Source organism: Taurulus bubalis (assembly GCF_910589615.1).
Source record: "Taurulus bubalis genome assembly, chromosome: 3".
NCBI classification, from domain to species: domain Eukaryota; kingdom Metazoa; phylum Chordata; class Actinopteri; order Perciformes; family Cottidae; genus Taurulus; species Taurulus bubalis.
Genome location: NC_136591.1, coordinates 42,432,458 through 42,445,972, shown reverse-complemented (window position 1 = coordinate 42,445,972; position 13,515 = coordinate 42,432,458). Strand labels below are relative to the sequence as shown.

The window sequence follows — 13,515 nt, the reverse complement described above, 5'->3', positions numbered from 1 at the left end:
ACAGACATCTGGGGAAGTCCTCAGTCTCCAGTCAGGGGAGCTGTTAAATAGACACAGAAGCAGTCAGCTCCTCCTCTTCTGCACGTGTCAGGATTACATCATGCAACCTACAGCCACTCAGACCAGAGGAAGCTGGATATAGGAAACATTATACATTCTAGTATTTTATCCAGGTTATATTGTACAGAAGTAGACTTTTAGACTTCATTCACCCTAAGATCATTCAACAAAGGGTACAACAGAATTGCACTCCATATTAGTGTAGCACCCCCTTTGCTGCAATAACTACTTTTGGGGCGGCTGTAGCTCAGGGGGATGAGTGGTTGTCCCGCAACCACAAGGCAGCCGGCTCGATCCCCAGCCCCCCCATAGCTCACATGTCAAAGTGCCCCTGAGCAAGACACCCAACCCCCAACCGCTCCCCGGCGCCCCAAAGGGCTGCCCACTGCCCCCCAAATGCAGAGAAGAATTTCCCCAAGGGGATTAATAAAGGATGCTTTCTTTCCAGGTACCGTGAAGGTAAACACACAAAGAGTCAATGTTCTTTATGCAGCTCTCGTCTTATTCGAGACTAGCATGTATTGGGGTCACCAGTGACACTGGTTTGACGAGCCGGAGGAGTTCACAAGCACTGGTGTATGACAGGCAATACAAAGAAAGAAAGAAACAAATCGGAAAATATACAAGAGACCAAGGTTCACAAGCTGCAAAAGAAATAAAATGAAAACATAATTAAGAACCCGTAACCGCCAACCCGGAAACACCAACATGCTGCTTACACCTTAAACGTACACCAGAACAGGCTTCGTCATATTTGCTCCTGCAATATGGGGTAGTTTATAATTACAGCATATTATTTTGCTATTAAACTCAGTAAAATCAGTGTTCAAAGAAAAAAAAAAACATGAATTTCACACAAAAACATAACTCAATGAATATTTACTGCAAATCAATGTGACGAAAAGAAGAAAATGTGTGTGTTGCGGCCCGACATTGCTAGTGTGAACCGGGCTGTACTGTGTGTGTCTTGACCCCTGCCGAACCCCTGAGAGTGACTCACCGAACCCCTGAGAGTGCCTCACCGAACCCCTGAGAGTGACTCACCGAACCCCTGGGGTTCGATCAAACCCAGGTTAAGAACCACTCCATTAGACCATTTCTTTCTTTGAAAATGTGAGACAGTCCTTCTTACTCCCTCCTATGTTTCACTTTAACACACACACACACACACACACACACACACACACACACACACACACACACACACACACACACACACTCACACACACCCCATCTATAAAGTTGTACACATTTCAAACTTCAAACAAAAGAAGCAGGTGTTTGTTATGGAACCATCTCTTTCCTGCTTCATGTGCCCGTCTCCCCACAAGAACCACACCTACCAGACTAAACAATGCTTATCTTCTCACTTTCTCTCTAAATACACCTTTATTGGACCAGGAACATTAAGTAAAGGTTTCTTTCATGTCTCTCCTAATAAATATGGTACTTTAGGATTCATAATAGACTGACTGCCTCACTGAGAGTGACACTTAATCCCAGACGCACTCTCTTTCTAACTAGCCCACCTGTGTGAGAAATACAGATACTATTTTGACAGGAACCTTTTTTTCCTGCGGGAAAACTCCTCCGACACTTAGCAGGAGAGGTGAAACATACAAAAGGGTTTCTTAGGAGTCCTCCTAACTTTACACTGCAGATACATACAACTCAGCAGCTTCCTGTAGGAAACATGAGCAACAGAAACAAAAGGATGACGGCCCTGGAGGCTCTGGAGCAAGTGTCTGAAGGTGAAGACCATCTTTAAGTCTCATAACTGACAAATGTACACAGAAGGGTTTACAAATTCATTCCAATGATTTATATAAATGTAAAAAAAAAAAATCACAAATATATTTCTGCATTCGTTTGTGAAAAGCTTCACATTTACGAGTGGATTTTTTGAGACTCCCCCGCCGTGCTTGGATCCGCGAATGCATTTTTTTCAATATGGACCTATCCGTAGCCAATCAGATGGGGTCCTCATTTTCAACCAATCACATGAGTGCAGCTCCCCCCTCCCCTACCCACGAGGTCGGTGCCAGTGTACAGTTACGGATTATGAGGGTCTACAGGGTGTGAGGGTCTACAGAGTGTGAGGGTCTACAGGGTGTGAGGGTCTACAGGGTGTGAGGGTCTACAGGGAGTGAGGGTCTACAGGGTGTGAGGGTCTACAGGGTGTGAGGGTCTACAGGGTGTGAGGGTCTACAGAGTGTGAGGGTCTACATGGTGTGAGGGTCTACAGGGTGTGAGGGTCTGCAGGGTGTGAGGGTCTACAGGGTGTGAGGGTCTGCAGGGTGTGAGGGTCTACAGGGTGTGAGTGTCTACAGGGAGTGAGGGTCTACAGGGTGTGAGGGTCTACAGGGTGTGAGGGTCTGCAGGGTGTGAGGGTCTACAGGGAGTGAGGGTCTACAGGGTGTGAGGGTCTACATGGTGTGAGGGTCTGCAGGGTGTGAGGGGTTTACAGGGTGTGAGGGTCTACAGAGTGTGAGGGTCTACATGGTGTGAGTGTCTGCAGGGTGTGAGTGTCTACAGGGTGTGAGGGTCTGCAGGGTGTGAGGGTCTACAGGGTGTGAGGGGTTTACAGGGTGTGAGGGTCTACAGGGTGTGAGGGTCTGCATGGTGTGAGGGTCTACAGGGTGTGAGGGGTTTACAGAGTGTGAGGGTCTACAGGGAGTGAGGGTCTGCAGGGTGTGAGGGTCTACAGGGTGTGAGGGTCTGCAGGGTGTGAGGGTCTACAGGGTGTGAGGGTCTACAGGGAGTGAGGGTCTGCAGGGAGTGAGGGTCTACAGGGAGTGAGGGTCTACAGGGTGTGAGTGTCTACAGGGAGTGAGGGTCTACATGGTGTGAGGGTCTACAGGGAGTGAGGGTCTACAGGGTATGACCACAGGGTCACAACATATATGAGGGGTTGTGAGATGATTAAACTTAAAAAATAGTGTTGGCTTTTCTTGGATTTCAGGTGAAATATTGGATAATTGGATCTCTTTGGGTTTCAGAATGGGGAACAATTACATTTTGGGAAAAAAAAGTTTATACCACAATGAATGGAAAAATATCCCAAAGTCCAGATATTTCGCTCAAAACCATAAATGTGAACCTCATGGTGACACCACAGAAAAAAATGAAGGGATCACCAAAGTCTGGCTGCTAGCATGGCAAAAATAAATATTTTGGCAAGTATTCCCTTCACTTCACGCTAAATAAATGGTACTTCAAAAGGATGTCCATTGCATTCATCACTGAATATTAACTGAAGAAACTGAGTCAAAATTCCCAGTGAAAACATGCATAGGTTTACACGCATCATGAAGCCTTTGCATTCTCCAGGGAGATCTTTAGCCATGACTCCTGCACATCCACTAAACAAGGCATGATTTATTTCAACCTTCAGTCAGATTGAACTCTTAGATTCACGTCCAGTAAACATGCTTGTAGTAGTTCACATTCAGGTTATGTCAACAAGAATGCAGTCGATTGGCTACTTTCGGTATGAGAGGACCACCTGTATTTGTCTCTCAAATTTGACTTTGGTCAATGACACTAAGGGTCTCTTTTAGATGTAAATATTATGTAACTTGTTTTCAGGAGTGTTCTGACCAAGATAGCAGCACCAAATAGTACAACATTAAGCCTAGAAAACAAGTTGGACTGACTTATAATGATTTAAAATACATTCTGAGACTAATCATGTACTATATTAAGTAATAAGTATGCTATGAATATTATCCATTGATTATTAAGATTGAGCAACTGGTTATTTTATTTAAAGATGATGCAATGTTTTTTTTGTTTCAATGCAGCAAGGTTTGTATATCTTTAGATGCATGTCTATGTAAATACTGAAAGGACACATGTTCAATTGTTTTCTCTATAGGAAATCTCTGATTTGAAAAAGCTGGTGTAGGGGTAAAAATGACGGATACAATTTATGGATATGAAATTGCATAAAGCTGCTGATTTTTGCATTCAATTTTTGTCCTCAAACAGCAGAATAAGAGATTGATTGTACAACCATATATTTCAAAGAAATACAACTATAATGATGGCAGGTGGTGGGATGTGAACTGTGGTCTTTTGCGACAAAGTCAAACAGCATTGTCCATCTGCAAACATCCAAAACAGAGACATCAGGCAGTGATACACACTCACATCAATACAAAGTCAGAAACAGAAAAGACACGGGCCGTGCAACAATATCACATGCAGTTATAGGCAGCACGTGTTGCCCGTCATCACAACAGTGTGGAATTTGGTGCATACGTTCATTTTTGCATAAATAATTAACTCATAATATAAACTCAATAGGTTAAACAGAGAAAACTGTAGACTATTGTGGACTTGATTGGAGAGTTTAATGCACCAATATTCTATCACAGGAAGTATCAAACACAAAAGAGCTTTAGAGAGACGACAGCCCCCATACAGCAGACGCCAACCTCCTTCCCCCCCAAGCATCGGACCTGGGAGAACAGGGCTTTCTCCATTGCTTTTTTTGTCAAGGAACCACACCGATTGGATCAACCTCATCACGCCACAGACGTCATCGCTTGTTGTGAATTATGTCTGCAGTTGACGACTTTTGGCATGTTGCCGAGCAAATGAGTTGTGTCACTAAGTTGTGGAAAGCTAATATTGTTTTTCTACTATTGCTCAGTGAGGTCAGAGCCCAGGGTGAGCTGCTGATGAGCATCACTGGAAGTGGTCCAGTGTCTTGAGGATGTTTTAGTACTTTGAAATGGAAGAACTGGTTAGATATCTTTAATGTCAGAAGAATCTCCAAACATAACTCATATGAATCTCTGTATTTACTATCATTCATTATTTCTCTCCATCACATTTGACAGGATTCAAATGACCTGCAAACAACGGCTGGTGTTTATTCAACTTAACTGTTGCCTGCTGTTTGGTCTCATCACACGTCTGGGAGTTTTCCTCCACCAACATCTCATGTTTTGGTGGTGAGATGGGAGGAAAACCCAAGCACCCTTTTTAGTCCCAAAGTCTAATTACTTTCAACGTCTGCAGCTGCACTCGTCTAGATGTTTGTTCTGCCGTCATTCAGTGTTTCTTAACAACTAAGATATTGTTCAATTTGCAGTAAAACTTCCCCAACAGCTGAACAAGTTAATGCAAATAGAAATCATTGGTTGCAAAGAGTCATAAAGGCTCCGGAGAGGATCACAGGGACACAACTTCCTTCCATGGAAAACAGCAGAGGGAATCATCAGAGACTCACTCCACCAGCTCACTCTCTGCTCAGACTCAAACACTGAGACTCACTCCACCAGCTCACTCTGTGCTCAGAATCAAACACTGAGACTCACTCCACCAGCTCACTCTCTGCTCAGACTCAAACACTGAGACTCACTCCACCAGCTCACTCTCTGCTCAGACTCAAACACTGACGTACAACCTGAGACACAGCACAGCGACAGCATCATCACTCACAGAACACGTTTCTACAACAGCTTCTTCCTGCCTCAGTCAGACTGATGGAAAAACAAAACTATTGAAATACATTATCTCACTTCACTTATCATGTGCAATATGTGATAGATAATTATCGGTGAAATCATGTGCCATATACCTTCTGATAAAGGTGCAATATCCCCACATAACTTTCTTCCACCTCTCAAAATGTGCAATATTCCCACATAACTCTCCCTTTTCCCCTCTTTTCACAATCCAGGAACAGCACTATAATGTGTTTTTATTTCCTAAACTATTGACTCAGAGCCCAGCACAATAATTCCAATGTGTCTGGACTGTTGGACTATACACAAATGCCAAATTGAACCTTGAACCTTAGAAACTGCACGAAACCAGTAAATCAGTGAAGCAGGTTTGTGCGAGAACAAAAATAAATGTATTTGCCAGGAGAACGTTCCCCCCACCACAGATCCTCTACTATTGGTATTGGGAGCCATGTGACAACACGCGATCGGCAAACATAAAAGCAGCCACGGAGATCTTGTGAGCCAAAGCTTTGGAGTCGCCTGTCATCCAAACAAGAGGGATCGACCAACATTAAATAAAACCCGGCAGCTCTGGAAACCGAGCAGAAGGCTGTTGCTGTTCCTCTTCCTCTGGCCACTGACGCGCTTCCGAACGGAGATGGAACCACGTGTGGTGACCTGGAAATTATGTGAGTACGTTGCAGCAATATGGTGTTCTATATATAATATAATATTCTCTTTTGTTTCGACACGTCGTCTCAATGAATCTTTTCATTCCAAAGATTGTACGCAAATTCAAAATCTTACCTAAGCTATCAGCTGCCCCCTCTGCCTAGTTTACTTTCTTTTTTTTACAAAATTATACAGACTGGTGGAGGCTTGACGGTTTCTCGAATTTGATGTGAATTATTTTGTATCATTCATCAATAATTCATCTGAAATCATTATTTGAAGATACTGCGACGTAATGTCTGGGATTCCAGCTCTTCAGGGCTTTGGGCCATTCTTGAGATGGTCTCCCCACCCTGACACACAAAACAAAATAATAATGTAAAATACAAAAAAAGATTTAACCCCACCCCCCCGTACACACATGTATGTACACACAATAATGCACTATTTAAATAATAATTAATTTGTATATCTTTTGATTAATTGTTAATTTATATTTGCTTCTCCTTGAATTGTTCTCATTACGATATATGTATATAAATATATTTTCCCTATAAATATATACATTTATACACGTATATATATACATGCATGTATAAATGCATATATTTATAGGGAGAATGTGTCTACATGTACTGTATTTGTGTATCATTCTGTAGATTGAAATACATCCCATATTACTAGCTAACCTCAATCGACACCAGAGACCCTTTTAAGTCCCAAAGTCTCATTACTTTCAACGTCTGCAGGTGCACTCGTCTAGATGTTTGTTCTGCTATCATTCAGTGTTTCGTACACACACACACACACACACACACACACACACACACACACACACACACACACACACACACACTCCTCAGTCTAAACCTGTTATTCTGTTCAGTTTATGTCCCTTTTGTTTTCGTGTCTGTTTTACTTTGAATCATTTCTTGGGTCGTATATGTGTTCATAAGATCATAAGTACAAAACAATAATCAAAGTTACCGCTATGTGCCGAACCCAGATTATTTGGAAAGTGGTTTGAGTAGGATAATGTCCAATGCAGATAAAGACCTGCCTGTGTGTTTCACTCTCGATGTGTTTCCAGTTGCTGTCAGCGTGCTGTTTCTCATGCGGTACCCCGGCCATGCTGCTGGTGTCAGCCCGAAGGAACATCTGGCTATGTGTCTGAAGGACGATGACTACCAAGTGCTCCAGGACACTCTAGAGAACGGCCTCCCTTCCATAGATACATCCCATCATGTTGTTATCGTCGGAGCTGGCATGGCTGGACTGACGGCTGCTTGGCTCCTGGAACAAGCAGGACACCAGGTACGCGCTTCAGGCTCATGTGCTACACATGTTATTATAAAACCACTGGACAACGAAAAGGGCCAGTTGATTAACCTGCAGGGTCTCTCCTCAGCTCCTCCGACCCCCTTTGATCGGGCTAGTTTGTGATCATTTGCAATGAGTTTGCATTGCATTCACATGTATTTAGTGTACGTAGTATGGGCAGTGAATATCAAAAGACACTCCAGCTAGTTCGTTTTGGTCTGCTACCAGAAGGTAGCAGGTTCAATCCCTGGTCTCCCCATAGTTCACATGTCGAAGTGTCTTAGGGCAAGACACTGAACCCCAGTTGCTCCCCAGCAGCCCACTGCTCCTTAATCACTAAGGATGGGTTAAGTGCAGAAACCAAATGTCATGTATGTGTACATCTATGACCTTTGAAACATTACAATAATGGACTTGCGTGTATTTATCTATTCGTATGAATCTGTTCAACAAGGTGACCATATTAGAGGCTAGCGGTCGTGTTGGAGGACGAGTGGAGACCTACAGGAATGAGGAAGAAAACTGGTATGCTGAACTGGGAGCCATGAGGATCCCAAGTTCCCACAAGTGAGTTTATGTAACTCCAATCAAATTATTGACCCTCTCAGACTGACATGATTATGTAGAAGGGATGTTTATGAAGCTACCAGCTTTTTATGGGGTTGATTGGCGAGGATACGTCCAGACCTGGATACTTCCAAATTATTTTAAGTGCTTAAAGGAACAGTAAAGTAGAACTTCATCAAATCCAAAGGTTTCATTCGTTATAGAATAAAACATTCCTCTTAAGTGCCATAAAGAAGTATAGCAGATTTGCTCCAAAATTTGACTTGGCAGTAGATATATTTCGCTGTCGAGGTCAGTGGAGACTGACTGTGTTGTCGCTGTCTTGTTTGTTAGAGTCCTTTCAGTTAAAAGCTAACTCTGTCAACAGAATGGTCCACTGGTTTGCTGAAACGCTGAAGGTGGAACTGAATGAATTCATCATGGATGACAACAACACCTTTTACTTTGTCAATGGGGTGCTGAAAAGAACGGAGAAAGTGAAAAATAATCCTGATATCCTCAATTACAACGTGACGGCAAAGGAAAAAGGGAAATCAGCCGACCAACTGCTAGAAGAAGCTTTGAAGACGGTACGTAAGAGAAAGAAGGAAAGATGGAGTCCAAAGGTCTTCACTGAAAACCACAAACCTGCTGCTTTAGCCATTCGGACACATGAAGTGAATTGTCAGCACAAGAAAGTTGCACGACTTCACACATTGATCTTTGATTATTAATGCTCTTGCACAGCTTGACAAGCTATTGCACTTTACCTACCTTTGTTTTTCAGACTGCAAGTGTGCACTTACATACTGTTAACACACTGTAAAATAGTCTAAGTACAAGTGTTTCTAACTTATAATATGATTAAGGTTACGGTAATTAAAGTTAACCGTCGTCATGTTACTCTGGACGAAAATGTTGGATTTAACAGACACAATGGCAATTATTTGGTTTTGGGCCCCAACCTCCTAGAAGTCCGATTGGTTTGCTTTGTGTGTGTCCGGCTGGGCCATATATTGGAGTTACACATTCATGGTTCATTATAAAAATATAAAGCAAAGCTCACTTTGTGCTCAACAGATGATTCAACTGACTTCATCAATGCAGGTGATCTTTTTCCTTTGCTTTTGTTGCAGGTGAAAGATTTTGTGGTGGAAAACAGTTGCGAGGATGCACTGGCAAAATACAGTGGTTATTCTGTGAAGGTAAAACACAATGTGACGCCATGACATTTTGTAAAATGAGAAAACTGTGAGTAAACCAATTGTGTGAATTACAATTGATATTTTAGTGCCATACCATAGGTTTTGAAACAGGCAGCTACTGTTTAGGAGAAAATGGTGGCTTCAGTGTGTGTTTGAAGAACAGGTTCTCCTTATGCTGCACATTCACCCCATATGGGGGAGGGCCTTTAATGTAGGGGTACAGACCTTTGAAATATATATATATATTCAATATATATTGAACAATATAGTGATGCAATATAGCAAATTAAACAGATTATAAGACTAACCATATGCCCAAAACACACAACTAAACAACCAAAGCCAAATGAAACCAACTCAATTTATATAGTTTTAAATGTCCAGAAATTATCAAATGTAAGAGACGTTTGAAACTCTAAAATCCGCTAGCAGTTAGCTGCAGGCTAACGGAGAACGCTGGCGTAACCCCCACAACCAAAGAATGCAAACGCTATCGTCCAATCTCTCCTCAGACAAAGCTTCAGCATAAAGTTCTCCAGACAAAGAAAAGAAACGAGAAACACTTTATTAATCCCCTTGGGGAAATTCTTCTCTGCATTTGACCCATCCCTGGATGGGGGGCAGTGGGAAGCCCTGAGAGGCGCCCAGGGAGCAGTTAAGGGTTGGGTGTCTTGGTCAGGGACACTTCGACATGTGAGCTATGGGGGACTGGGGATCGAGCCGGCTACCTTGTGGTTGCGGGACGACCACTCATCCCCCTGAGCTACAGCCGCAAAGCAATTTTTCCAGGCGACTGTAGATAACAATTGCTTACTTTATGAAGATTTGCTCTGCTTTGTAGGTCCCACATTCTCCGCGTTTACCTCGAAAGAACGAGCTACTTCCGGCGGAGCTCTATGATGTGTCCCCTCGTGTGGTCGCTTCGACTGTTGACAAATCAAATCCTACGCGTCACTAAATTTGGAGACTTGAAGATTCTAGGTGGGTAAAAGTGCTGTCAATTGGATGATGTAGAACTCCAATCGGCTCTCACGACTAAAAGGAAGTGTCTTAGACTCAAATCGGAGTTCGGACAGCGAAGATATGATGTAAATTCTGTAGAATTAGGATCCATAAGGAAATACTTTGTGTTTTGAGGGCACAACATAATTGGGTGGGTTTTAAAAGGTTGTTTCACTATGGTCAGTCACATGTTGTGACCTAAAATAGTAAAAGTGTCAAAAGATAAAAAATAAATACACTAAATAAGAGAAGACAGGAAAGTAGCTAATGTCCTGTTACTTAAAATACCTCATTTCCACAACCATTTTAACATATTTAACTGTGAATGAAAATATTAACTTTAACAATTATAACTGGTTGAGCAATCTGTAGAAAGAAAGCAAGGGTAACAAGTGGTTGCTGAAACGTTCCCCCACCTCCATAAGTGTCCATAAATATATGATTACTCATGTGTAAAAATGTCACGACAGAAAATCATTTAGTAGACATATTTTAAGCCTTTTGTTTTGTTTTGACTGCATGACATGGAACGTTCACAGGACTACCTGGTAGAAGAAGGTCTGAGTTCAGAAGCAGTGAGGATGATTGGAGACCTGCTGAATGAACAGAGCCTCATGTACACGGCGCTGACGGAGATGATCTATGACCAGGCTGACGTCAATGATGACGTGAAGTGAGGCCCAACATCCCACACTGTCAACTACTCAATATACAGACACAGTCTTATATATATAATGTACATCAGCTGTTAACTTATTTCATGAGGAAACCAATAACTTGTGAATGATTTGAACTAAGTCAATGTAATTCCATGGTGGACATGTAGCATCAAAGTACATTTGGACTTTTTACCAGTTGCAATGTTCTGCAAACAGCGTTTACATAGTTAGACCATATAAAGTTGTTATGGCGAACTTGTTGAGAAACAATTGCCTCGTTGCACATCCAGCAGACACAGATTCACATAAGCATTCATTTGGACTTGTGTTTCCACCCAACAAATATAAATCCAATATTAATCACCGTTGCTTTAGTTAAATTTCGAACAATATATACAGCTCTTTTAATGCTTGGTAAACAAAAGGTTTGCCAAGTCAGAAAAGGAAGGCCAAACGTTCGGCTAATTTGATTAATGTTAGTTTGTTAGTCTGTCTTAGATTTGTTGTATTATAGACAATGGCTTCCAGTTATAAATCAAACCTTGATTCTGATGTTGGCCGCCTAGAACGAATCTCTCCCAGTCTGCATCTTTCAAACAGTTAATAATCATCTCAATATTGAACTATAAATGTGGTTGCTAAAACACAGCACATGAACATATTGCAAATCTGCAAGTCGCTCTACTAGAATGTATTCAATAAGAGTATCTGTTTGTCTTTCTGTTTTTAAGATACTCAGAAGTGACTGGCGGGTCGGACCTTCTCCCCACAACTTTGTGGAAGAACTTAAATGCGACCACTATTCACTTTGACTCCAAGGTCAAGCTCATCAAGCAGTCAGAGGAAGGTGTGACTGTTTCGTATGAGACAGGCCAACCGCCCTCTTTGAAAGACATTTCAGCCGACAGAGTTCTGGTAACAACCACAACCAAAGCTGCCCTCTTCATGGACTTTGATCCACCACTCCCCGTTAAAAAGATGGAGGCACTGAGGGCAGCCCACTACGACAGCTCCACTAAAATCATCCTCACCTTTAGTGAGAGGTTCTGGGAGAAGGACGGCATCAAAGGGGGAAAGAGCATCACTGACGGGCCCTCACGTTTCATCTACTACCCCACCAACAATTTCCTGAAAAATGAGACCATTGGCGTCCTCCTGGCTTCCTACACCTGGTCTGACGACTCCCTCCTCTTCTTAGGAGTGAGCAATGAAGACCTTAAAGAGATGGCTCTGAGAGATGTGGCAAAGATCCATGGGGATCACGTCAAGTCTCTCTGCACAGGAGTGGTGGTGAAGAAGTGGAGCCAGGATCCTCACAGCTTGGGAGCCTTCGCTCTCTTCACGCCCCACCAGCATGTAGAGTACGCTGAAGAGCTCTTCAAGAGTGAAGGCAGGGTGCACTTTGCTGGGGAACACACAGCCTTCCCTCACGCTTGGATCGAGACATCCATGAAATCTGCAATCAAAGCTGCTACCAACATTTCCCGGGAATCAGCAGGAACTCAGCATGACAAGGTTGATGGTTTTAAATCTACGTTCTAGGGAAAATCTGTTTATTAATAGCAGTTCAGAAAGTAAAGATAAGAAACATTAAAAGGAAGTGATGCACTTTTGCTCTTTAGAAGAAAATGTTCACAAGTAATTCAAATCAGGATGCAAAGACTCGCAAAACACAGACAAAAAACAACAGACATGATCTTCAAAAACCAAACCACAGCAATCGGCTCCCATTTAGACATCTGTAATTGTGTTGATTGGATGAAGTAATGGTCCATGACAATGAACAGCATCGTTAGTAAAACAATGTTAGTAAAACCAGAAAGAGAAAGAGCAGAGTGTTAGAAACTGATCCGTGAAATAAATCTAAAAAAGCTCTGCTCATTTAACAAGAAACACTCAAATTTGGAATTGTGAACAGGTTGATGTGTAAGGCTTTGTACACTAAATTAGTCATTTCTGCTTGCTTATGAGCTCTCGTATGAGTTTTTGCGGATATGTCCTCTCAAATGAGTGACTTGTAAACTCAAATTAGCGGTCTATCCTCTCAGTTACTTAATTAGTGCACAGAAATTAGTTACTGTTATCCGTTTCTTCTCAATCCTCTTTTCTCCATGTTTATCAATTTTGTCCAGCTTTGGTTGCTATTAGTTGGGGGCAAATACATAGTTAAAGTTGTCAGGCAATTGATCTAAATGAGTTCATTATGTTTAATGAGTTTTAATTACATTACATATGGCTGTACTAAATAATTTACATTTTAAACAATACTGTATTATTTTTTACATCCTGTAAAGATAATAAATGTGTCAAAAAATGTGAGCATGAGTCATTTACTCTAGTAGTTGAATTAATTTTGCCCACTAGTTCAATAGTTTACAACACTTACTATTACTAATTTATGTGCATGAATATTACTAATTTGTGTGCATGACTGAAAATCAAATGGAACCTCTTTCTGTGAGTTGCATCAATTGTTTATGGGAAGCTACTTCAAACCCCAGTAATTTGGGGCCACAGTGATCACAATAAAACTGCTTTGTATGCAGATGTTATAACTTTATATACAAATGATATAACTATATATGCAGACAA

General features: G+C 41.8%; 1 protein-coding gene across 1 annotated transcript; it reads left to right on the top strand.

The window, feature by feature from the left end:
• Window positions 1-1,753: 1,753 nt before the first annotated feature.
• LOC306734525 (L-amino-acid oxidase-like) lies at window positions 1,754-12,465 on the top strand (the record flags this gene model as incomplete). Its single annotated transcript, XM_079215882.1, has 7 exons — window positions 1,754-1,811; window positions 7,282-7,505; window positions 7,966-8,078; window positions 8,446-8,647; window positions 9,194-9,262; window positions 10,804-10,937; window positions 11,655-12,465. The coding sequence occupies 7 exons, from the start codon at window positions 1,754-1,756 to the stop codon at window positions 12,463-12,465; spliced, it is 1,611 nt and encodes a 536-aa protein (XP_079072008.1).
• Window positions 12,466-13,515: the final 1,050 nt, after the last annotated feature.